The sequence below is a fragment of the Ptychodera flava genome, chromosome 1 (assembly GCF_041260155.1).
Source record: "Ptychodera flava strain L36383 chromosome 1, AS_Pfla_20210202, whole genome shotgun sequence".
NCBI lineage: Eukaryota > Metazoa > Hemichordata > Enteropneusta > Ptychoderidae > Ptychodera > Ptychodera flava.
This window is the reverse complement of record NC_091928.1, coordinates 49,134,395-49,162,086: the sequence shown is the minus strand read 5'-3', so window position 1 is coordinate 49,162,086 and position 27,692 is coordinate 49,134,395. Positions and strand designations below refer to the sequence as shown.

The following is a 27,692-nucleotide window of genomic DNA, read 5'->3' as shown; positions in this document are numbered from 1 at the left end:
TGACAGAGTGATTTCTATAGAAATTCAACCAGTAAGATTCAAATAGCTTACACTTGCAATTTGTTGAACATAATGAACATTTTCTCAATAGAGTTCAGAAGGGGAAATGAATTCAATAAATGAATTGCAGAAATATAAAAAAAACCCGCAGTGTCAATGGAAGGCGCTTGGATGCTATTTTGCTGGATTATGTGTAAATCTAAGACGGCGCCCTCACCATCTTTCTATAGGTGAGGTCAGACATTGCATCACACGGCAGTTTGTGTCACTCGAACATGAACACCTATGCTAAAATTGAAGATTTCGCGAAGCGAACACTAAATGTACATGTTTTGAACTAGAAATTCAGAACTGATGCTGATAATCTATCGAAATGAAGCGAAAATGTTTAAACATGGAATGTTATTAAAGTTTTACCCTCACGTTAAAGGCCGCTCATCAGTTCCTATCTGATCAACACTGTGTTCAGGGATTGGCTTATTAACGTCCTCTGCCTGTGTGTTTTGTCCGTTTTATACATCTTTAGTTGGCTCATATAGAGTTACGGCCAGCGAACATGAAAGCGACGGGAAAAGCCCGAACACATCTGTACATTTGATTATATCGGACAGCTGTTGTCAGTTTATGCCCAGACCTCCCCGTACTCTATAGTGGCAGGCCATTTATCTGTGATCAAGGTATCAAATAGTAAAGAAATTGTAAAGAAGTGTTCATGCTGTTCTGAATCAGGATTAAGGGGAACTTCAGACCACAGTACGCGTAGATGGAGTAAATACATAGATCAGGCGACACAGGAATTAACGTTGCGCTCGAAACTTTATTTCCCCAGGTCAGCCTGATGGCTGCCTGGGGCAACTCTTAGCTCCGAGAGCCTGGAGATATGCTCACTCCAAGACCCCCAAAGTCTGACTCTCAAATTTACAATACTTTGTCGACAAGAAAACTTGCCAACGCAAGTTTCACAATCATTAATACGTAATATGCATGAGACATGTCACAACACCATTGTTTTAAAACCAAGCTGTGAAAATATGAAAAGCGATACTTAAACAGCTACAGTTCTGATAAAAGTTCGACTACATTGTCTTTCTATTGTCCAACCTTGCGTGAGACATTTCATGCATAATCATAGGAATTCACGAGACACGTGGGTGCCTGGAATGGCGCTGCCATTGAATTTGAACAAAAGAGACTTGAAAATGTAATTTGCTGCCAATTTTGAAGAATTACACCTCCGGTAAATCGTGAGAATTCAAGCCCAAGTGGCGAAATGTTGAAATTTGGTGAATTACTAGAATGAAGATTTACAGTAACCGGTACAAATTATAGAAACATGACATCGTTCTTTCTCCCACAAAGGCTTGCCCTCAAGCCTTATAAAAGGTGTCTCAAATATAAATAGAATACAAAAATATTACATTTACACAAAATACGCAAGGAAAGTACAGAATTTCGGAAGAACATCAAGTGGAAAGGACAGTTTGTTGGAAAAACGCCCTCTTCGATTGACCGAATGAGATTGGCGAGTGCACATTTACTTACCGCTATCCCAGTGCATGTTAACTCTGTGTAACGATTGTTTTAGTAGTTTTATTGATGTTTATGATTGGATGAATTCTTTTATCATTAATTCATATCTATTTTATGATTGAAGCCAAGTATTTTAGGTATTGTTTAAAAGTCCGTAATATCGTCACCTCTAGCTAGCGATTTCTCCGTTCTCCATACCGAGACACGCAAGGCATGAAGCCGTATCTGTTGGGCGACGGCATCTATCAAACTTGTCACCTACAAGCAAAGTCTATGCAATTGAAACGAACTTGACGTCTTCATGAAGTCAATACTTTGGACAAGATCTCGTATACCTCTCGGCAAGCAAAGACCACTAAACCTCTTGTTTAAGTTCTTTCCGTTCCCTCCATTTCTTCAATATTAGGGCAGAACGCACCTCGAGCGCAGATATTTGGACTCTCAATTTTTTTCAATTCAGTTCTGATCTACCGCTTGTTGGGCCTCATTTTGAATCTCTGGAAGTGAGTAAATTTTTCAGCGTCATATGCTTGTGTAAATCGAAATTTCATTTTTCCCATAACATTAACACAGGGGTGGCGGCCATTTTGAATTTGAAATATCGGCAAATTTTGTGGTAACTTGTTTCTCTGGTTTAGGTCAGGAAGGTTGTGTTTTAAAGAGATAATTGTCTTTTTGTCAAACGATGCGTCATCCACATGACCTGAACAGCAAATCGGACAGTACCAGTCTTGTCTGTCTACTATCGTTCAGGTCAGTGAATGCTGTAATGACTGCTCGTAAAAAAGAGAAAGTAAACCTTTCATTCGACTAAAAACAAACTTTCAGTCAAGAAACCCTGGAACAACTCGTAAAGTTTGTGGAATAAAGGTGCAATTCTTAACGCAGTTTATGTCTCATTTGTTTTGTTCCGAACTCGTCCAGTTCTACTTCGCCTTTGTTCACTGCAAATGAAGTGGACGGCTCTGAGTTATCGCTCAGTCATAATTTGCGCAGCTAGATGTTTGAACCGGTTTCCCCGTGGGTGATTTTATCATTTGTCGAGCACGACTCAAGCTCTCGAATCTACGTGAACTTTCTTCAAGTTGAGAGTAATCAAAATATGACCAAAATAGATGTAAATCCGTCTTTGGAAGCTGGAAACAGGGATGAAGCTTGTTAATCCTCATTAATCTCTTCTTAGTGAAAACGAGAGAGAACAATGCATAGGATCTGCAATATCCGTTCGCCTATGTCGGTGTGGTTATTTCCCATTTTGAAACTGTATTCCCCGTTGAGCGTTCGAGTTGATTTTTGAAAATCACCTTAAATTATTGCTATTATTCCTCTGTAAAGATATCGTTTCAAGTAACGCAGGTTTCCAGAGGTGGTTGATTTGGGAAAATTTTATCCCAGTGTCGTGATATCATCACCAGGTGACCTTTCGCACGAGACAATTGACATCCAAACATATCGGTGGAATATAGGTTATAATAAAACTATTTATAGTTTGAACGAATGCATATATAAAGAAGGACAGTAAAGTACGAATTTATTGCCAATAGGGAGACTATCAACCACACCGCCTATAGGGATACAGATTGCTTTGGTGTGGTTGTTAGTACTATGACGTACAACACCACACCATGCAAATTGTCAGTGGTGGCCGCACAGGAACAGACGGAATCATATAGTTTGTCCAAATGTTTCACAAAAATGCCGTAGATGGCGAGGGTTGCTAAATTACTGCAACGATCATGAGTGACAATCACACAGGGCGAGTCAAGGTCCAAATAATATGTGATTTTGCATTCAATATATTGGGCCTTTTGTTTTCCATTGGAAATTGTAATCTAGTAAGTACATTTCCTGGCAAGACAATCTGACGCCTGAACCATGCCTTTAACACTGCGGTGACGGAAATGACGATTCTCGAAGCTCATAACGATTTGATCAAAGGAAACTTAGCCATCGGGCAGAGCGCCCTAGTCCATAATAGAATGTCATCGGACACAAAAACTGTCTGAATCGTGCCCCTGTTCGTAAAAACCATTGCTTTGGTGATTTATGTGAACTAAAGAACCAAAAACCAACAATTGACAGAGATGTTTCGTCCCGGGTTTCGTCCCCGCAAATTACCTGTCAGAGAGCATATATTACCAGAATGCCTAATGCAATGGTCGTAAATAATGGTACAAAGGATTTTATGTAAGCCAGGTAGAGTATAAGGGAGCTAGAAACGCTTGGTAACCACCAGAAGGTTGCAGCGACCTTCCTTGAATGCCTGATCAGCATCCAGCCATCAAACAAGCTACATACCAAAAAGTTCACGGTTAAAGAAACCAGACTAAAAGATAATATTGTCTGGTCGCGAAGAACTATGGAGGATCAGGAAAGACCACACGAAGAGGTAATGCTTGTTTTTTTGCTACTACTTGTAAGATGTTAATTTTTTGGTTTGGATGGCTTCTTTCAATGTTAAGTGTGTGGTTTTTCCTCGACTCATTCATACACCTGTCTCTTGTGATTTCCCTCTTGATTTTTTTCATTCAAAAAATCTTCACATGTAAATTAGAAGTCAAAGTGATATTTATTCATTGGTATGGATGTACACTCAGTTAAATACTCTCGTTTCCTTTAACTTTTGACTCTTCGATTGTCATTCGCACGTGACATGAAAGGACCAGCAGTAACACTTGACGATGTTCTGACTACGGCGTTTTGTGCGTCAATTGAAAGTCCTATAGTTCTACTAACAAAATGCACGTTAAAACACATAAATTTAGTCTGTCAACACAGCGTTTATAAGCGTAGAACACATTGATATCGTTTATGTTTGAGTTCTAGTCTTGACTAGAATTCCTTTGTCAACAGTATCAATGCATTCTACACAATCATGTACAGGCTGAGTTGACAAGCTGAATGCTGTGTATTTCAACGTACTTTGGGTGAGAAGAACAAGAAACTGAAGTTGGCAGTAAAAAACAAAAATGGCGAGAAAATCATCAAGAGTTAAAGCTGCTGGCTCTTTAAACCCTTGGAAACAAAATGACAGCGATTGTTGAGGATATATCTGATAAGTTAGCATTGTTTCATTTTCAACTGTACAAATAAAAAATTGGTAAAAGTGAATATATTTAGGCTATATGGAGTGAAGTATATTTAGGCTGTATGGAGTGTAAAAAAGTTGACTAAATTTAAATGTGCAAAGTGTCGTAAAAATTAAACTGATAGATACACATCTTTGCTATGTGAGAGAGAGAGGTTCTATGTCAAACCATTGGTTTGATGTGCACCGATGTATTTCGCACCCAACTTGAGAAAATACCGTGACCGTTTTCTCTTTAAACTAAATTTACAGTTGGTCCTGTATTTCACTGAGTCACAATTTTACAAAGGTGTCGACAATTTGCAACTAGCTTTTTTCGTCTTCAATGAGAAAATATTCAGCTTTCGAAACACCTGTTGGATATTGTCTTTGGTGGCGTCGTGGTGTCTCCGGTGTTTTGACTACTCCAGTAGAAAGATATGTACCGACTAACTGGGCGCCGAACACAACATATTTAGTTTGAAGTAGGGCAAGCTCCCGGTATGGAATGTAAGGGTTCCGATTTAGATGAAAGTAACATTTTGGCCGTCTTAGTCAAAATGCTAGGGTAGTGCATTGATTTCTTATGCTCGAAAAAAGTCAAATGATCTTTATACAGAGCATCCACATTAAAGCAAGCACCATTCCCTTGATTTTACGTCGACGTGTTTGCCAATCACAACACAATCACAACACAGACTCCACCAAGCACCTTGCACTTAAAAGCATGTATATGTGAAATGTCAGGACAAATGGTGATCCGATTTCTAGGCCATCAATCTTCTCTAATATTTCTCTTTTGAGTCTTTCGTCTTATTTCTGGTTCGCAGACGGTCCTGTCTACGAAAATTAAAAAAATCGCCAAGTTTAACAATTAGGATGGAAATAGTATGACCACAGACAGTAGAAGTGAGATAGCCTGGCCAAAATCCGACATTCGGATGAGTTTACCCCTCGCCAACGAAAATAAAATCGTACAATAACATAGTATGTCCTAGCAAAGTTAAAAATTGGTAAACCGCAAAAATGAAAGAATTACACTCAGTTTGAGAAAATGCCATGACTGACTTCTCTTGAAACTAACTTTACAGTGTTAAGTTTGTCACATGAGTATTTTACTGAGTCACAATTATTCAAAGGTATCGGTAATTTGCAACTAAATTTTCCTCGTCTTCGATGAGAAAATAACATAATTTCAGCTTTCGCGGCGACTGTTGGATATTGTCTTTTGTAGCATATGGGTGTCTTCGGTGTTTTGACTTGGCTTGGCTCCAGTAGAACGGTATGCATCGCCGAACTGAGGGCCGGTTACATAATTAAAGTAGGGCAAGCTCTCGGTAATTTAGGGGTTACGATATAGATGTGACTTACATTTGGGCCGTCTTTGGTAAGAAGGTTAGGATGGTGCATTAGTTTCTTTTGATCGGAAACGAGTCAAAAGTGTCTTATGCAGAGCATCAAAACCAAAGCCAGCATCCTCCCATGTTTATACGTCGACGTGTCGGCCGATCACGACGCAGACACCTCATAGCACCTTGCACTGAAAAGCATGTACACGTGAAAAGCCCGGCCGAATGATCATCCGATTTCAAGGCATTCAATCTTCTTTAATTTTGAGCCTTAGTTCTTATTCCTTGTTAGAAAACGGTTCTATCTACGAAAGTCTACGAAAATGTAAAGAGGAAACCGCCAAGTTTAACGAGAACTGAATCAAAATGGAAATAATATGACCACCGACAGTAGAAGTGAGATATCCAAAATCCGACATTCAGATAAGTTTACCCTTCGCCAACGAAAATAAAATCATCGAACAACGTAGCATGTCCCAGGAAAGTTAAAATTGCTAAATCGCAAAAATGAAATAATTACTTGATGGCTGCGGCAATTTACATTCCAGCTCAGAGTACGTTTGATATACGGATTCAGAATGAATTTATGAGACGTTACATCACCTTAGCATGCGGGTGATTGGTATTCCACAGTCCCTAGCTGAAGGTGTTCTTTCCGACAGAGGCAACCCCCCGTGTCAGAGATAATATCGATGACGTAAATTCCCGACCCGGGTTGTCACACCTGTATGCCTGCTTTCAACTCTGAACAATGGCATGCATTTCTTTGAATGTCGAGTATCTCTTGTGCGTTTCCGCTCTTGTTTGTCATTAGCATAATTTCAAGGGCCAGCAGGAATTTTCGACGATTTTTTCACTATCTGTTCTTTGTGTGTCAGTTGCAAGTTCTAGTTCTGTTCGACAAAACATGCTTAAACACTTACGATTAAGCTTGTTTACACAGCGTCCCTATGTGTAAAATGTATTGTTATTGTTTACATTTGAATTCTAGTCCCGGCCAGAATTCACCTGTCAACAAAAAAAATGAAGTCTGCTCATATACAGGCTGAGTTAACAAGTTGAATACTGTCTATTTCAACATACTCTGGCGAGAAGAGTAAAACTGAAGTCGACATTAAAAAAGCCAAAATGGTGACAAAGTCATCAAAACTCACAGCTACCGCCTCTTAAAACCCCAAGAAATAAAACGACAGCGATTGTTAAGGATTTCAGAAATATCTGATAAGCTAGCATTGTTTCATTTTCAACTGTATTAATCTAAAAACTGGTAACAGTAAACATATTTAGGCTACATGAAGTATAATACAGTTGATTCAATTTTGTTCAAAGTGCCCAATAAATTGAACTGATAGAGGTTGCTACTGTGCATGTGTGGCCATTTGGATGTGAAAACAATTTCACTTGACATGCTTCTTATTCATTTCTCGTGATTAGATGACAGCGTGGAAACTGGCAACAGTGCATACTTTGTTTCACCATGAACACCTGTTCTACACCCCCGGCAAACATACTTCAAAAGTCACACGTTGCTTCAAGGATGCAAAATAAATTGCAGAAGGATAACAAAAAGTTTTAATGAAATCGTGAAAGGTGCGCCTGTATGTCGGGGCAACATGTTACAAGACATGAATTCCTTCAAGTGACATCATTGACTGTTAAAGTTCAGGAATGTTTTCGATACGCAAAGAATTGATCACTCGGCTGGACGGAGCTGACTGACAATTAAACTACAGGGGCATAAAATTCAACTGAGTAATTAAAGAATGAGTGGGACCGAGAGATATTTTATCGTAGACAACAAAAACAGTCGTCGTTGCATGGTGAAAATTTATTTCAGAAACCCTTTAATACATAATGATATTTATTTGCATCTAAAATGTTTGCGTCACTTTTAAATTATCAATAATTTATTTTACACGATGGGGAACAATATCTTGTGCTAATTCGGAAACTACGCTTGAAATTCAGCACAAAATTATAGAAGAGAGGAAATTATAAACTCGAAGATTTCATTTTTGTGATAATTTTTGTAATCAGAGAGAGAGAGAGAGAGAGAGAGAGAGAGAGAGAGAGAGAGAGAGAGAGAGAGAGAGAGAGAGAGAGAGAGAGAGAGAGAGAGAGAGAGAGAGGAGAGAGAGAGAGAGAGAGAGAGAGAGAGAGAGAGAGAGAGAGAGAGAGAGAATCATATATGAGACATTTTATTTTGCACCCAATTTGAGAAAATGCCGTGACCGTTTACTCTTTAAACTAAAGTTACTGAATCACATTTATTCAAAGATATCGGTAATATAGCATTTTCCTCTTCTTCAATGAGAAAGTAACAAACTTCAGCTTTCGGGGCGACTGTTTGATATTGTCTTTGGTGGCGTCTGGGTGTCTCCTGTGTTTTGACTTGGCTTGGCTCCAGTAGCAGTACTATGTACCGCCAAACGGAGTGCCGATCACTGCATATTTAAACTTGGAGTGGGGAGCTCCCTGTAATTTAACGGTAACAGTACTAGTGCCGATTTAGATGTGAGTCACATTTGGACTGTCTTAGTAATAGGATAGTGCATAAGTTTCTTGTGATCGGAAATGAGCCAAAAGTGTGTAACACGCAGAGCACCCCAACCAAAGCAAGCACTCTTTCCTTGATTTTACGTCGACGTGTTGCCAATAACAACACAGTCTCCACTGAACACTTTGCGCATACGTGTGCACTTCAAATGCCAGGACAAATGATCATTTGACTTCAAGGCCTTCAATCTTCTTCAATGTTCCTCTTTTGAGCCTTTGTTCCTATTCATGTCTACGAAAATGACAAACATAAACCGGCCAAGTTTAACAAGGTGTGAAATGGAATGGAAATAATATGATCATAGACAGTACTGCCTATGACATGATAGCTAAAACCAACATTCCGATAAGTTTACCCTTCGCCAACGAAAATAAAATCATAGCATGCCCTAGAAAAGTTAAAATTGCTAAACCGCTAAACTGAAAGAAGTACTCGATGGCTGTGGCAATCTGCATTCTAGCTCAGAGTACGGATACAGAGCGACTTTATGAGACGTTACACCTTAACAAAGAATAGCTTGCTTCAGATCTCACATGGAGGCTGATTGGTATTCCACAATCCTTAGCTGAAGGTATTCTTGCCGACAGAGGCAACCTCCCGTATCAGAGGTTACATCGATGACGTTAATGCCCGACCCTGGCTGTCGCACTTGTCTGCTTACACTGGACAATTGCGTGCATTCGCTTGAACGCTGAAGCACAGTGCTGCTCCAAGCGTTATATATGTTGAGGTTTTGATCTAATTTAGGCGTAAATGAAAGAAAAATGGGTAGACATATAGTCAGTCTGTATTGAGACCAAAAGTCATAGGTTAAAGAAGAAAAACTCGACAGGCGAGACGCTATTAATTGTTTGTAGAAAGAGAGGGGCAGCGAGATAGAGAGCGCACGAGAGAGAGAGAGAGAGAGAGAGAGAGAGAGAGAGAGAGAGAGAGAGAGAGAGAGAGAGAGAGAGAGAGAGAGAGAGAGAACGAGAGAGATTCTCGATATCTATATTTATTTATCGATCAGTCTATACAGACAGACAGACAGACAGACAGACAGACATGTACACAGATACAGAAGTAGAAACAGGAGTAAAGACAGGAGCAGAGACAGAGAGACTGAGATGTAGTGCGTCAAAATGGGATTATAAATCAATTTAAAAACGGAAACTTCAATAACATTCATTTTGAAGATTCTTTTACACGATTTTCGGTTTTCATTCGCCACAGAGCACTTTGAACTAGTGTCGTTATATTTACCTTCCCTCATTTCATTTAGCTGACGTAGAAAGGACTCGGCAGCATAAATCATAGACTCATTTACAGTGAAGGGAGTATGTCTGATGTAAATTATATTAAATCGTTATCTGCAGTCCTCTGTCCGTTAACGACAAACTTTACACCAAAAATAACTAAAAAAAATCAAACATAAACAAAATACATCTTAAAACGTCAATACGAAAGGACATATCATCCTCGGATTTTGTCGTCATGAACTCTCAGTTATTTCAAGACCACATGTTCGATCCACGAAATGCTTGGCTTAATTGGTCATCCTTACATAGTCACCCATCCTATGAAGCAAATTGAGTGATGAAGAAACGATTTGAAACGTCTTGCTCCGACTCAGCTTTTAGTGTATCCTGGAGAAAGCCGCATTGTCGTCGAAAACGTTAATTAGCGGAGATTTACAGCTCGTTTTACATCATGGCGAATTGACATTAAATGGTTCAAACTTTTGTTTGTTGAGAACGTTTTTAAAGATGCGTTGGTCTGCCTCTCTCAAACCTCATCCTGGAGTAAATCTTTGTCTTGTTTGTAAAGAATCATGTGACTTCTGGATGATCTGACCGACACGCCGGCAGCATAGTTTACCATACATATGTCAAGATATATTTTATGGCCAGTTTTATTAGCTTGTTTATGCACCTTTGGAGACTTTAAGAGCCTGTCATTTAGTCAACTAAATTATAGACAAGACAGAATTTGTGTTTAGTCTCCAGATAGCTCACTTGAGCTAGTTTTATTGGCTGTACAACAAAAAGTTTTTGTATAGAAAGGACAAAAGCACGGTGCATTATCGGAATCGGGGAAGGTGTGTTTTGCGAGAAGCTCCGATCTTATACAGTCCTTGCCCTTACTAGTATCACTGGATAGGTCAACCACATCCGCTGTTCACTTATCTCGCAAAATCGCAAAATAAAATATCTGGCTTTCTCACATACTTCGCATATGCACGAGGGGGGCAACTTTGTTTGGAATGTCTTATGGTTAAGTAAAACGTAAACAGTTATTACCGTACTAAATTGTCATTCTCTCACAAGTTTGAAAATGTTTGGTAAACGTACAATCTTTTAAAGTTTTTAATGGCTGTGCAATTCGCAAAATTGTGTCAATTCATAAACTTTTGCGAAGAGTCTGTAACTTTCTGTAGGGGTGGGGTGGGGTGGGGTGGGGTGGGGTGGGGTGACGTCACCTGTCCTTCTCTGTGACACTGACGAGTATACCGTGACGAAAGCTGTGCTAGTTACATCTTATGACGTTTCTTCTGTGCATTAGACACAGACACTTTTAATCTTCAATTCAATGAAAATCGTCCGGAATTGACTTTTCTTGCGTTGATTACATTTGAAAGCGCGACAAAGCTTTTTTTTTATAATTGTAAGTAACCCAGTACAATAACGGGAATGAATTCTCCCTGGAACCAGGACCCACTACGTTTTTAAGAAAAAAGACCAATTAGGCTATGTATGTCACGGACACTTTCGTCGAACTAAACTGCTGCACGTAGGCACATTTAGTGAAGCAGAAATCTTCATCCATGAAACCACGATATGATGCTCATTCCTCTGTTTGCGATTTATCGTCTGTAACATCCAGGTTTTGCTGAATCATTCAAACTTAAATCGGCGCAACATATTTCCCATGCAACGTACGCGGTCAACCATTATATGATTCTTGGTAACCGGTGAATAGTTGTCTGCTAACACGCCGCTTCTGTTGTCCGAAAGCCGGATCCTGACCAATGGTCTGCTCGCAAAATGGCTCGCTTTAGGCGGTGCGTTTACCATGCCACTGTGGATGACATGTTTATGACACCTCATTATTTTCCAGACTGAGAGGCCATTTTGCAGTACGTGTAAATTTCACGTAATGTGTGTGACAAGGCGTGAATTTCAGCAGACTTCAGCAGTTCAATCAATGATACAGAGGACATCTTGGCCAATCCGTCCAAATCGACGATGACAAAACAAAACAGACCAAACGATGCTATTGGATCTGCCTGTGTTATATATATATATATATATATATATATATATATATATATATATATATATATATATATATATATATATATATATATATATATATATATATATATATAAATATATATATATATATATATATATAATATATATAATAGAGAGAGAGAGAGAGAGAGAGAGAGAAGATAGATAGATAGATAGATAGATATAGCTATATATGCACACACAGCTGAAAGTTATATAGATAGGGATTGAGACCGAGAGAGGGACAAAGAGAAATGCCGAGAGACGTGTCCCTAGTACTTGTCGTTTAAAATATTTTCATCTTCATATCGTATATTTCCTTTTATTTATTTCAGCTGGATAGTACAGCGATGAGCGCTCAGGTTTTGTCATCAAACATTATTCTGCTTGACACAGATTCAAGAAAGAAATGTACATTATCGCGCAAGGTCATTATTATAGCTTGTGTGGCGGCGATGGTGTTATCGGCATGTGTTCTCACTGCTGTCTTTGTTGTCAAAGGTGAGTTTGAGATCAGAGAAACAAACATTGTATTAGCACTGTGGGCGAGACAGTGTTACACTATAGACAGCAATATGGCGCTGGGGCGCTCATCATGTTATTGACTACTCTAGTTTATGTCAATGTTAATTTGACATGGGTACTTCGTGTGTGTGTGTGTGTGTGTGTGTGTGTGTGTGTGTGTGTGTAGAGCAGTCAGTTTCAGTCTTGAAGCACGTTTATCGCACCGAACGTGTTTTTGGCGTTCTTGAATCCAGTAATGTCGATAGATAAGACAACTGTACGGCACCTGGACATCATGATGCGCTTTAGCAAACTTGACTGTCATTTTGCTACAAGAGTCGCACGAGAATAGTTGTGTGGTGTTAGCGAAAAGGAAAGCACTCCCGCGAATGAACGTATTTATTATTACTCGGTTCATAAAATTTTTTCGTTACTTTATTATCACTTTTGGTTTACCTTCCCTTATAATTTCCGGTTTTTAAAATTCTATTCCGGACTATTTCTTCAGCAAACGGAAACGCGGATGTGGATGGATCTGGACCGCAGAGTCGCAGCAGGTCGCGATTTGGGGAGACAACGGGGACAGGTGAGTGGATCTGTTATACAATTATTATAAATTTTAAGGTCTGGTAAATAGTAATTTGGTGCTTGCCATCGGAGGGCCCAAGCTATAGCGCATATCATCGACATCTGTAATAAACAAACTTACATGTACCGAAGTATATCGAATGGAATTCCTCTCGTGTGTTTTAAATCCAGTAACTAGCCATAACGACCAGTAACGACCAGAAACGAACGGTAACGAGCAATAACGGCCTGGAACTAGACAGAACGAGCAAATACCGAGCCGTAACGAGCCAAAAAATATGATCTGTCCGTACATTAAACTACAAGCGCAGTTCTCACCAATCCTGGCAATCACGCCCTCTGTGACATTTACTAAAAACCTGTGCAACAGTGCTCGTAGAGTAAGCAACAACGAGCTGAAAATAGACAGAACAAGCCAATAACGAGCAATAAAGAGCAAAATAAAAATTATCTGCCCATAAATTGAACTACAGCCACAGTTTCCGCCTGACCTTGAAATCCTGCCCTCTGCAACATGCTTGGTACAATGTCGAAACTCTAAGGCAGTGCTCTTTGAACACCAGGAGTACGAAATTGCAACAGGATAAACACTTTTCGAATAATAAAAACATATCACATTTATGTATGCATTGTTGATATAAAAAAGACAGAAGAGTCACTCCAAGTTAGCTTATAAACTGTGCGTGCGTAGTATCTCTTTTGCGATTATGAAACCACACTTGAACTGTGCCCCTTGCCACTGACGGTAGTCAGGGACTGGAGAGAAATTATACGAGGAGGGCCACTATTTTAAATATAAAATCACATTATACGGCAGTCTGTTGGGCAAAACTACTGATAAATTCCCACACAAAATATGTCATATCTCTGAATTTATGTATCTTATATAATTGCCATATGTACTTTATTGAAATGGGGGGGGGCGGTAAAAAGTGCATGTGTGAGCATGAAATTTGATTTTTCTCTAATCTTACTCAAACTGTTGATATACTGTACATGGCAATCCATGAGAAAACCATTAACTCTTTCTTCGCTACAATATTGATTATATCTTGTCATTTGTAAATGTTTGTCAATTACAATGTGATGTTTGGAAGTTAAGATGTGATATTTAAAATGTGATATTTGATTTTCAGGCAAAAACTATAACCAATCCAAGGATAAACTGTAGTATAAACAGTTCTTCTCGTACAAAACTTGCTATATAAGTGCGTTTATATATATATTATGTCAAAATAATTAGTTTTGGCTGTAATAAGTTTCTTGACATTGATTGTATTCTCTGTAAAATTAAAAGTCAAACAAAAGATGACAATTAACGTTACAGCCACTGCCCCTTTCAATTTTAAATAACCAATTGCACTGCAGGTAGTTGTTAGAATTATTCTTTGAAAGGTTGACTGCATATGTTTTGAGCATGTAAATTGGTTTGTATCACTATTTTTTCATGGAAATACATTTGAAGGTTCACTAGTCACTAGGTTTACCTCAGCGTGATGTTGGAAAAACACCAGCCCTCTCACCCCATAATTTTTCTCCTATCCCTTAGTATGAATAAACCATTGGAGGACAAGATCATATTTTTTTGGCTTGTTACCGCTTGTTATTGGCTCGTTCTATATTGTTCTAGCTTGGTATTGCTCCTAATTGCTCGTTACTGCTTGTTTCTGGTCGTTATTGGTCGAAATTGCTGCGGTGCAGCTCGTTACCGGTAACAGGATGCACCTTGTGCAAACATGCCATAGAGGGCGTAATTTCGAGGATTGGAGGGAACTGGGCTTGTAGATTAATTTTATACAAAGATCATAGTTTTTGGCTCGTTATGGCTCGTTATTGGCTCGTCGTGTTTAGTTCTGGGTCGTTATTGCTCGTTACTGCTAGTCTCCAGTCTTTACTGATTGTTATGGCTAGTTACTGGATTTACAAACACTATGGAACAATACATGATATCGTTTTTTGACGTAGGAAATGAGTGTGATGAGTATGACGACTGCCTGCATATGTGTGACTACATGGTGGACTACGACGGGACGTGTACGTGCCCGCCGGGACAGACGCTGCAGGCTGACCAAGTCTCATGCTACTATGACTACAATGAGGTACTTCATAAATCTCTACTGTTCTACGAAGCGCAACGTTCGGGTGCACTGCCTCCAAATAACCGAATACCATGGAGAGGTGACTCTGCTCTGGGCGATAGGGGACAAAATGGCGAAGACTTGACCGGCGGTTACTATGATGGTGAGTAAATTGACAGAGTGTTCGTCAACTTCAATGCCTTAATACCTTATATTCACAACGCTATGTATGTATGTATGTATGTATGTATGTATGTATGTATGTATGTATGTATGTATGTATGTATGTATGTATGTATGTATGTATGTATGTGTGTGTGTGTGTGTGTGTATGTATGTATGTATGTATGTATGTATGTATGTATGTATGTATGTATGTATGTATGTATGTATGTATGTATGTATGTATGTATGTATGTATGTATTCATGAACGTAGGTACCTATGGAAAACAAAAAAAAACATTTGACTCATTAGGGACCGTCTCAGATTGTCGCAGAAGTTCAAAAAGCGAAATTTATTCGTTTAGGGGGGGAGGGGGTTTGACCTCCATTCAATTAGTGAACTTCACTTTCGCACTTTTATTTTGTGATCACAACTTTTCATGTGTTTATTTTGAATTAAAGAAGAACTGCACACTCGTGCCAACAAATTTGTAACTGTTTCCATCTTGTTTGTGCCCCAAACACAATTTCTTTTACCGATAGGAACATTGTATTCTAAACATTTCATTCATCACATTATATACATAGACAAAAAGTATAATCTTTTTAAAAATGTGCTATTTATAAGCGTCTGCTCTAACCACTAGATGTCTTTATGCTCACTTGTTACGCACCTGGTCATAGTCGTTTCAATATGATTGAACATGCCTCGGCCCCCTTGTCAAAGTTTCTCGCTTATTTACCGCCCCTACCAAGTACAAATTGCGTGTTCACAAAGACAAAGAACAGCACAAGAGATGCAAAAAGGGAAAGTAAAATAAAATGAAACTTTTATGCGGTAAAATGCCCTGTTAGTACTCAAATCTGATCGATTACTTTAATTGTAATGTGGCAAGGGGAATACGTCTATAGTAGCTATAGCAAAATGCAACATTGTACTCTCAGGCAGACATGAACATTTCGCACTTTTGAAGTTTCGTTTAGGGGGAGGGGGAGGGGGTTTTGATCTAAACGAAGAAATTTTGTTTCTTGAACTTCTGCGACAATCTGAGACGGTCCCTTACCACTGACGCTACATGTTTTGAGGACTTATCAGTATCGTGAGGTAAATTAAAAGCAATAATAAACGTTTTCTTTGTTCCAGTGATTATTTTATTTATTTCGTCACAAATGAAGGTGACTAGCCAAGCATTGGTATACTTACGGTCTTCCCTTGAGGGTCAAATCGATGTCAGTGATTGTAGCTTGCAGGAATTCGCTTCCTGTGTGATGAAGGATTGTGAAATGGTGAAAATATGAGAGGCTTGCCTTTCCGATGCCTTAATTCCGCAACTTTGATCCACTCTTTTCATCTTGCTGGCGTTTGTTCCGACAGCTGGTGATCACATAAAAGCGGGTTTACCGATGGCTTGGTCCGCTACCGTTCTGGCTTGGGGATTCATCGAATTTCGGGACGCGTACGAGAATGCAGGCGAGGTTGAGAACATGCTGGACTGCCTGAGATGGTTTACTGACTACTTCATCAAATGCCACACGGCTGAACATGAACTCTACGTACACGTGAGTAGTTTCTCAACCTGGTGTGACGACTACAGAGAATAGAGCAGATTATTTACAGACTTGTATCTTTCAAATTTTATTCTATCCTAACGTACATTTTTGTCACATGACGAGGAAATTGTGGAAGGTGGTATAGCTACATGTATATATGTGTACATTTTTGTCATACACGCACCTTTTTGATTTCCACATCAGAGAAACTGTGTTTGCCTTGAGAATTATCCAATTACTCCTCTTGTACATCGCCGTATACCGAATTCCTCCTTTCAACAGGTTGGCTCTGTGGGTGCTGACCATAACTATTGGGGGCGCCCCGAGAATATGACGATGGCGAGACCAGCTTACAAAGTTGACGAACATCACCCTGGGTCGGACGTTGTTGGTGCAACCGCCGCTGCCATGGCGGCAGCTTCCATTATTTTCAAAGACTATGGTAATTATTTCTTTCCAAGTCAACTTAATCGGAGGCATGTTTCATATTTGCTATTTGTAAATTTGCATCTTCTTTTGTGTGTTCTGTACAGCGCACTGTGACGTATGTGTAGTGCGTATTTGGAGAGTGTTTATAATAATAATAATAATAACAAGGCAGTATTGCTGAAGGCAATGAGTACTTGGGCCGTGATAGAGTAATTTTGAGGACAATATATACTACTATTCAAATATGGTCTTGAATTTCCTCCTGTCAATTAGGCATTTGATTAACTGGTTATTAAACGAAGCAATGGCATGACAACGGCAAAATATGTCTAGCAACTTTTGTGGAGTTTGAGGAAGGGGTTCTTTATTTATAGTGGAAATTGCTTAAACTCCTTAAATATTCAAATTACAGCAAATTTCTTTTGTTCTCGATGGTAGATGTCTAATATTTAGATGGGCATATTTAGATTTCTACCCTATAGTTATCCCTATATACCAAAAATCGGACATCCAGCTCTATTGGCTTGCTCAGAATTAGATATGCGCATAATTAATGAGGTACAATATGTGGTGTCATAAGGTGTCCCATCATACCAAATATGAAGGGTGTAGCACTTGTGGTTACTGAGTTGTGGACAAATATATATATTTGAGGTCAAAGGTCATTGAGGTCACGTGACATTTTGTCAAATTAATTGTATTGCTAAGTTATTCCTATATACCAAAAATCAGACCTCTAGCTCTATTGACTCGCTCAAAATTAGATATGCGCATAATTGATGAGGTACAATATGTGGTGTCATAAGGTGTCTTATCATACCAAATATGAAGGATGTAGCACTTATGGTTACTGAGTTGTGGACAAATATATATATTTGAGGTCAAAGGTCATTGAGGTCACGTCACATTTTGTCATAATAATTGTATTGCTAAGTTATTCCTATATACCAAAAATCAGACCTCTGGCTCTATTGGCTCGCTCAAAATAAGATATGCGCATAATTAATGAGGTACAATATATGGTGTCATAAGGTGTCCTATCATACCAAATATGAAGGGTGTAGCACTTGTGGTTACTGAGTTGTGGACAAATATGTATATTTGAGGTCAAAGGTCATTGAGGTCACGTGACGTTTTGTCAAACAAAATATTGCTAAGTTATCCCTATATACCAAAAATCAGACCTCTAGCTCTATTGGCTCGCTCAAAATAAGATATGCGCATAATTAATGGGGTACAATATGTGGCGTCATAAGGTGTCCCATCATACCAAATATGAAAGGTTTAGCACTTGTGGTTACTGAGTTATGGACAATAATGTATATTTGAGGTCAAAGGTCACCAAGGTCACATGATATTTTGTCAAAATGTCCGAGATATCTGCGTGAAGCGATGGACTCACTGATGGACTCACGGACGGATATGACCCAATCTATAAGCCCCCTGGACTTTATCCGTGGGGACAAAAAACTGTGTCACTGCATCCTTTAGGCAATATGAATACGATGAGAAACTAAATTTTTATTTTTCTTGGCCTTATACATGGGAGTCTATGGAGAACTGCCTTATACATGGGAGTCTATGGAGGTGTAAATTAAAAAGTCCTCTAACACGGCCAAATTCGATCGCATTGTGAAACAAATCGACGTGCATCTGTATGGGGTTGGGTACTATTCTTGTGCAAAGTTTGAAAGAAATTGACCAGGGCATGTCTGAGATATCTGCGTGAACGGACGGACGGACGGACTGACATGACCAAACCTATAACTCCCCCAGGACTTCGTCCGTGGGCACTAAAAACAACGCAACAGTTATTACAGCTACACCGGCGGTAGGTTCATATCCAGAGCCCCGTACGGTCTGCCGCCGTCGCTTGAAAACAATCTCATAAACCTGGCCATATGGGCAACTGTGTATGTATTTATTTATTTATTTATTTATTTATTAGCCGTGTTCACAATAATGACATTGGCTCAGAAAGAAAGAGAAGGGGAAGAAAATGTATAACACTGAAAAGTTTTCAGATTCACTTCATTCACATTAGCTCAAAAGTAATTAAACTTTCTGACTGAAAATCTGTAACAATTCATTCATGTATTTTGCAACAACATGAACAATGCAACTGTCAGTACATGACAAAAAGTACTTAAAAAGAGAATCATTGTCAAAGCATTTTAGCTGGTTCTGAATGTTAAAAATCATTTCTAAGTAAATTATTCGTACAGTGTGTGCTGGTTTACTTGGACATAATAAAATACAATGGATTTCATCACCAACACCAGAATGACAAAGGGTACAAAGTCTAAGATGTCTTGGAATGTTTTTAAAACGACCAATTTCTATTGCAAAAGTATGATCAGAAATTCTTGCCTTTGTCAAAGCAATTCTGTGAAATGGAGACTTAACAAGTGATAGATAATTTTCACATTTAAACATGTTTTTAATACTACAGTATACATTTAATTTGTCATTTTTTTGACAAGGCATTTTTCCAGGCTTCCTTAAATTTAGACTTTAAAGACTTTTTCACAAGTTCGATAACTGTTGAAGGTTTACATTTCTCACAATTCAAAATGCTAGAATTGCACAGTAGAAGAACAGACTCAACAAAATGTAAGAAACACGAGAAACCTTTTTTGTATGTGCAGCTAGCTGGATGCTTGACTTCCCGGAGAAGGCGAGCTGTCACGTTCAAGCTCAGGATTATTTGTCGATCAAATTTCAGTAAATTTACCTTACCTGGATGAAATTTTGTCTATAGGCTGAAATTTCGCCGAAGTTTGACAAAATTGCATCGATTTTTCAGGTTCATATCCGACATTTTTGAGTTTTGAGTGCAGACAGAAATAAGTTTTGAGGCAACATGGCTGCGACCCCATGTTGACCCCTAGCCCTGCGTACGATGCTATGTGCTACAGCTAACACACAGCATCGTACGCAGGGCTAGCGAGAGAGTTGCCGACATCGACGGTTATTTACGAGAAGTGAATAAAAGACTGTCATTTTTGGAAGCGATCGAGTAGCTGAGGTAGGCTGGGATACGACTTGGGCCCAAGAACGCTGAATTTCGGCAGTAATTTGGCTTTTTACGTCAAGTCCCAAAATGGATTTGAAGTCACCGACCCTACGTACGGGTCTTTGCAGGGCTGTGGTGAGCGGGGCGATTAGCTGTAGCGGAACACACAGCATCGTACGCAGGGCTAGTTGACCCCAACGTGAAAATGTGTTCGCGATCAAATTTTCATATATTTTTTTCAGAATTTTCGACAAAATCATTGCTTCTTAAATAAAATATAAAATACTAAAATAAAAATGCGATGTGCCATGTCTCCAGATTTCTAAAATATCGTTTGTTGACCGTTCGACGGAATACTCATTTCGCAAACTTGTGACGCAGTTGAAATTCAATACTGACCGCCAAATAATCTTAATGAGACGAGATCATTCTAGACATCCTCCAAATTATCCAACCATTCGCGTTAGAGTTCAGCTCGCTTAGAGTATCATAACATTCTTCGGTATTTAGATCGACCCTAATCTCTCCCATTTAGGAAATAAATACACAAGCCACCTTGACAAAACTTCGTGCACCATCCAGGACCAAACGCACTGCAAATCTGTCTTGACGTCATCATATCCTTACAAGGTAATCGGCATACCATATTTTTTAGCAAAGGAGACACAGAATACGTCGGAGTATTCAGTTTTAAAACGTATTACATTGTGTGATGTTGTCAAAAAAAGGTAATGTTAGTGCAGTGGTATAAATTACAAAACACAAAAGTTCAAATCAGTTTATTTTGGACTGGCTTTACCCAACATTTCATATTGTTTCTTATGCCAGATTTGACCACGTGCTTACTGGCGACCCCTTTACATGCAAATTTTGTGTCAAATGGTGTGTTCTCCTGGAAAAACAAACGTACGATTTCTATATGAAGGAGGCGAAATTTGCCCTCAAAACTCGAAACCACCCCTTTATGGGGTGTACCTAGCTATTTTGAACGAGCTTCTCGAATCTGCAGCTCTATTTCGAAATGATGGTCTGGTTTTCTCAGCTCAAGGATAAGTGTTCTCCATCGCTGTGGCATTACTATTCTCAACTGGGGGTACAGTTTCCAGTCGTAATGTTTTTCATTGTGTACGGGATATAAAACCTTTCCTTTTCACTCTTTCACTTTGATTAAGACTAGTCCACATCTTGTCAGCGATTAAACATGTTTCAAGTTTAAATGTTAAATTCTGGTCTCGAGCCCTCCTGTTCAACCAAACTGAAATTACCCCTCCCACTTTGGCTCGTCCAGTGGGTGTAGCAAGGGTCGTGCCATCGCCTAGGAAACGGAGGGTGCATTAATTGTTGCATTTCGATGCACATTTTGATTATATTCAGAAGATTTTGTGGCAAAAACTCAGATAGAGAAGCATTAATATTCACATCTCACTTATTCAAGACTGGCTGAGAGCAGCACTTCCATTCAGTTAACATCATTACGCCATTTATTATGCCAAGAAAGATGAAGCCAAGACATTTTGCCCTCCCTGGTCTCAGCCAGAAATGGTTATACCTTACAGAGTTTTTTTCCCACGGAATGAAAACAAATGTACTTGGGCTGAGGCCCAAGTACAATAATAATAATTACACAGCCTTGAAGTAACCTTCCTGCCCTTGAAACTGACTCTTGCTCGTTACCATGGTGCTTGCTCCCGTTTGCTAGGCGAAACGATGCCGTCTAGATGAGTAGCGAAAAATGCGCAGGATTACTTTCCGCTAGATTTATTGGAATCCCTAAATCAGTAAATATTATATTTGTGAGTAGTGCTGTCTACAGTGTACATATATGATCATTGTTCGGGTAAACAACTGGCATGAATAAACAAACTCAAAAACGTCTCAAAAGTTGTCTGATCGAGTAAATGGCATCACGTGATATTATGGTTCACTTTCAGATGCCGATTATGCTGAAATATTGGTAGAAGAAGCCATGTCATTGTATCAGTTTGCGATAAATATCTGCGGGCGCTATTCTGACAGTGTTCCTGAAGCGAAGTTGATATACGCGTAAGTTTTGCTAAACTATCTTGATGCCTTGTGTGATTTATTCAAAATTCAAAAACAGTCTCGGCAACGTACACGATGCCTGTTATAATTCTTGCTGGATGGATCAAGACAGTTAAAAAAATGACTTGAGTTTTCTATTGCTCACCCCCCCCCCCATGTTAACATTGCAGATCCCGAAGTACCCCATGCGTTCGGCATTAACTCCCGACGGTTATTCCTGACAGTTTCATACGGGAGTGTGCCGCACCGCCCAAGTCAAAAATATCCATCCATGTATATGCCAAAACTACGACCCATTGTAAGGGATTTGTTTGACAAATTCGGGGAATTTTCTCGTTTTTATTGTTGCATGTTAAGGTTTTCCTAAAGCATTGGATATTTGCTTTGTTATCGACCCGTGCTTTTTTTCGGACGAAAAATCGACTCGTGGTAAAGCATTTTTCTGTGAAAAGTGACCCATTGGGACGGCACGTATACCCGTTAACCTTTCTGAGGGAATACCCCCTCCCGAATTCACTCGAGTCTTATTATTAGAAATTACGCAGACAACACATCGATGCTTTTCTCTAAACAGTCCCCTTTGATTGCATATGTCCCAAGCTGCGGCCGTATTTCACCCCAAACTACCCTCATCCGTCAACAGGTCGAGAAAGTGGGGTGACGAGGTGACCTGGGCTGCCATGTGGTTGTACAAGGCGACAGGAGAACAGCAGTATCTCACCGATGCCATCATCCGGTCTAATAAGATGCCAAAGATCAAACCGTATGCCTTCTCCTGGGGTGACGTCACCGCTGGCTTTAGGGTGAGAGTCCAAAACAGCTTCTTCGTGTTCGCATTCTCCGGTTTAAAAACCAAACGTGCATTAATACTGAAGAGAGTTTAGTAAGTGGTATCAGACACCACGTAAGTTTGCACTTCGTAACTGACTCCCTCATACTCTCCGTTATTAAAATTTAAGCCATCCTCTTCCATATCCAAATTCAAAATCGAGGGTCACCGTGCAAAATTTGACACAAGAGAAAGACATTTCTCAAATGAACATCCCCCCATGCTTAAAATTGACTGTTTTCTTGACCTGATGAAAAAATTATACCATTGTTAAGGGCATATCAAACTCTTTCCCGGAATCGATATATCTAAACCGACTTTGGTGATCGACTGTCCCTCATACCTTAGGATGGTGGAATCGACCATTAGACCTCAAGACAGGGGTGACTGGAACACCGACGTAAAAATTGATGCATATGGAGATTCCAAGTTTTCATATTTTTCTGGGTTTGCAAACCATGTAAACTCACCCCCGATTCGGAAATCCACGTGCTTTGCTGTAATCTCATACTCATTTTAATAGTTTCTTAAATGTCTGACGAAAACCGTTTTGATTTGCAGAATCTTTTATTCCATTCCCCCCCCCCCCCGAATCAATAGGTCAGCCCATCAGTACCAATGTGCGTACTAGCACTCTACTTTTACATTCACGTAACAGCTGTTATTGTTACAAGAAACGAAAAACGCCGGGAAATATCTCCCACTGATTACACGAAGGTTTCTTGACAACTGGACGTCCGGAAGAGGTGGAATTACTTACACACCGCAAGGGCAAGCATGGAGGAATGACTGGGGCTCACTTCGCTATTCCAGTAAGTGCTGACGAATAACTTATACCATTTCATACAAAGTGTCCATGACAAATATCTTATGATGATCCTACAATGTCCAATCTTATTAACGCCATTCGCATATTCGCTCAGCATGCAAAGCTGTTTAATTAAAGTTTAGCGTGTACTTCACACTTGAACTTGTTGAATACATAATATCATAGAAGTGAATTGTAGAGCACCGAAAGCGCTGGCTTTTAAATCGTTTTCAGTTCATCTCCTATTATGTATATCTCACTGTCCAATGTTAGCGCTCCCGAGTCATCCGCTGAAGAGAGATTGTGACTGCATTTTGCACTCTTTCCCTATGCTGCTTGTATTTCTCTCTTAAAACTGGGCCATTGTAAAGCCGTGACTTTTGAATGGTTTGTCACCAGTTTTGTTTTTAATGAATGTCTATGTCAATAATTTATATTTTCAATTTCTCTTTTTTTTCTATCGTCATTCCTTCATCAAATTTCTTTTTCCATATGCGCAAACAATGCTAAACTGCTGCAATAACTTTGCTTTTCTCAAGCCATTACTGGATCAGTTTTTCCTCCTTCGACGAATTCCTCCACCCCCGAAATCAAATAATTCCCCATGCCATTCGATGTTATACGTTTTAACAGCAGTGCAGGCCATGCCATACACTCACTCCATTCACCACACAATGACTGATGCTGTATTCCAAACTGCGCCTGCCATAGAGGGCAGCAATGCTTACTTTGCTGTATTTCCATGTTTTCAAACAGCATCTACGGCATTCATCGCATTAATGGCGGCACACTATGGCTATGACACCGAAAAGTACGTCAAATGGGCCAAGGGACAGGTGGGCATCGCTCTCGGAGACACCAGCAGGAGCTTTGTTGTTGGTTACGGCAGAAATCCACCTCAGCATCCACATCACCGTTCAAGGTATTAAGTCACCATCGATAAAGATTACGCCTCCAGTCAATATTCGGAATATTCACTCATGGAATATTACAGTCTCACGTAAGAGCGTACCCGGAAGAGAGAGAGAGAGAGAGAGAGAGAGAGAGAGAGAGAGAGAGAGAGAGTGTACAGTCACCAAGACAAACACATTGGCATTAGCGTGTTAGTTGGCTACTTTGATTGCCATCATATGCCAGGCAATATTTTCTTTATATCATTAAATGCAATGGACAAATCCACTTGTGTCCACTGAAAGCTAAATGGAATACAATAAATACGTGAGAAACACAGGATAGAGCAGTTTTTATATAAAATTCAAAACAAAACTTGGCAGCCTGTCCTGAACATTAATTACAGAACAATATCGAATATGTTTTTTTAACTACAGTTCCTGTCCAGACCTGCAAACACCCTGTGATTGGCCTGATTTCCGGGCGCAGGCACCAAACCCACACGTTCTGGAGGGCGCCCTCGTCGGTGGTCCCGACAGCAAGGGATATTACGCGGACGATCGACGTGACTACATAAAGAATGAAGTATCATTGGATTACAACGCTGGTTTCACGTCTGCTACAGCCGGTCAGTGCAAAGATACAACTTCTTTTAAAATGAATTAAAAAATATATCGAATGAAGAACAAAAACACGTGAACGTACGACTTTAACGAACAAGTACTTTCGAATCTAAGGGAAGAGAAGAAAAAACGCCGGGGAATGAATGTACTCAGTTTTCTTTGCAATGTGTGATATTTCTGATAAAGACATTTGCTATCAACTATCTCTCTTCCTTTACACTTTTCTTTTCAAAGGGCAACCCTAAATCACTTGACAACCCTCCACTGATATCGGTCCACTGACGATTGCATGCAAAGCTGACAGCTTGTAGCAAAGACATGTCTGTTTTTTGAAATATAACAAAACGGAAAGGAATTATGCTCTTCCCTCTCAGGATATTGTTGACTGTTGCCTATGTTCTAACTTCACACGAACATCATCGCAACTTTCATCAACAAGGTATCAATGATCACAACTGTTTTATTGATTCGACAAGCAATAAGGCAATGTATCTATTAAAATTCTCTCATGCGAGTTTATTTGCCTTTTCTATCAGTTTTTTACATAAGACAATGAAAGGTGTCCCAGACAGCCCACAATACTGCCCTCAACGACCATTGCAGTTTTAACATTGAACGACATTTTCTCTGTCTCTCACAGCCTTGAAACATTTTGAATTGATTGGCAAACTGTGAACTGGACGTCAGTGAAGAGTCAAACAACACGATGCCTGCAATAATCGGGAAACTTCCTACATATGCAGTAATCCATAGCCATCGAATGTTTGATTGTCAAGAAAATAAGAAAATAGGTCAAGGTCAAAGGTACACGGACACCTCACAACAAGTCATGCTAAACTTTACTTCGTGAAATTCTTACTTTCTATGATGAATCTCAAATGTTTTTTTACTAAAACCATGAGATGTATATTGAGTATTGGAAGCGTGTTGTCACAATTCTGTTTCTACACATTTTACTTAGCAATTCCCAGAAAGCTTTTATTTGTTTAAACCATAGTGTCTCTACTCTCTATGTTTAAACCAACAATATGATAAGATGCAAAACGCACAACCTATCTATTCAGAATACTTGTATATATATATATATATATATATATATATATATATATATATATATATATATATATATATATATATATATGAGGGCAAGGTTATTTTCGTGCAGTTATTTTCTTGCATTTCAAAAGAAATATATTTTATTAAGGGCAGATATCGAAATGTTATTGTACTATTAAAATGATCGTTTTGAGTTTTGACTTACTTCAATAAACTTGCATTTGGTAAACGTATGTTCCCCTTGAACCGAAATGCATTGTGCTTTTGCTGGTTCACGGTCTACATCAACGAGTTGCTGTTAAACAGTGTTTATTTTTACCGTTTTAAGATTCAAGATCGTCCTACGGGGGTACCTATACTGCTAGCTGGACAGTCACAGACAACTAGAATATAGGCGTGAGCAATTCTTTGCGCGTCTAAATACACGTTTTACAAAGTGGGTCAGAAGACATGACGTGTAGAGTTTAGAGATTATTTTTTTCGTACGTGTAATGTGTTGTGATTAATAATCATTTTTATAATTAGCACGGCAATGGTATAGCTAACATCACATATCAAGTAATGTTTGTATACATCTGACTGTTTTACTTTTAGAAATACTCAATATTGTACATTTTAAAATTCCTGGCAAGGAAATGTGAGCATCCCTTACCACAAGACAGCTACAATTCCTCCAGGAGAGACAGTGCACACGCTTCGAACACGATAATAATTTTTTTATTCAATCGGAATAAAATGTTCATTGCCCGTTTTTTACATTTACTGGTTTTTGTCTTTATTATATCGTAGAATACTTTGCTTCGGGTAAGTTCATGGCGTTAATCGCATTCGTAATATCACCTTTTCACACCTTAAAAAAAGGTTCGAATGCTGTCTAATCGAAAGGCCATGCTTAGAGTGACTAGTCTGTTAACTTTGAGTTTCGGTTTTAAATAATGCAGGGCTGGTGATGCCATCATATCTTCCACCCATGATTGGTGGTAGAGTCTATCACTAGCGGACTTGACAACTTACTGATGCCGTATTAAGCATCTCGCATATTAATATTGAATGTCACGTTCTTAGGTTAGACGGCGCCTCGGGAATAGACATTCGGACAGTCAAAGTTTTACAATACGAAACCTGTATCAAGTAAACTATGAAGAACTTCTTATTAGTTAAGAAAAATCATGAACATTTAACGTACATTGCTCAAAAATGTAAACGAACATCTATTGAACTGCTTTGTTAGCGTTTTACATATTTCTCCATTCATAACGGTAGAGGGCGTAGCAGGACTCAAAAAGTAAGTCAGGCATATACGAGTATGTTCTGGAAGGGGCTGATGTACGCAGAAAA

General features: G+C 39.2%; 1 protein-coding gene across 1 annotated transcript; it reads left to right on the top strand.

The window, feature by feature from the left end:
• Positions 1 to 3,767: 3,767 nt before the first annotated feature.
• On the top strand, positions 3,768 to 27,110 carry LOC139140177 (endoglucanase 4-like). Its single transcript, XM_070709247.1, has 12 exons — positions 3,768 to 3,919; positions 12,111 to 12,276; positions 12,788 to 12,865; positions 14,833 to 15,108; positions 16,484 to 16,668; positions 16,942 to 17,101; positions 22,036 to 22,147; positions 22,791 to 22,950; positions 23,635 to 23,788; positions 24,541 to 24,706; positions 25,113 to 25,303; positions 25,939 to 27,110. The coding sequence occupies exons 1-12, from the start codon at positions 3,890 to 3,892 to the stop codon at positions 25,971 to 25,973; spliced, it is 1,713 nt and encodes a 570-aa protein (XP_070565348.1). The 5' UTR covers positions 3,768 to 3,889; the 3' UTR covers positions 25,974 to 27,110.
• Positions 27,111 to 27,692: the final 582 nt, after the last annotated feature.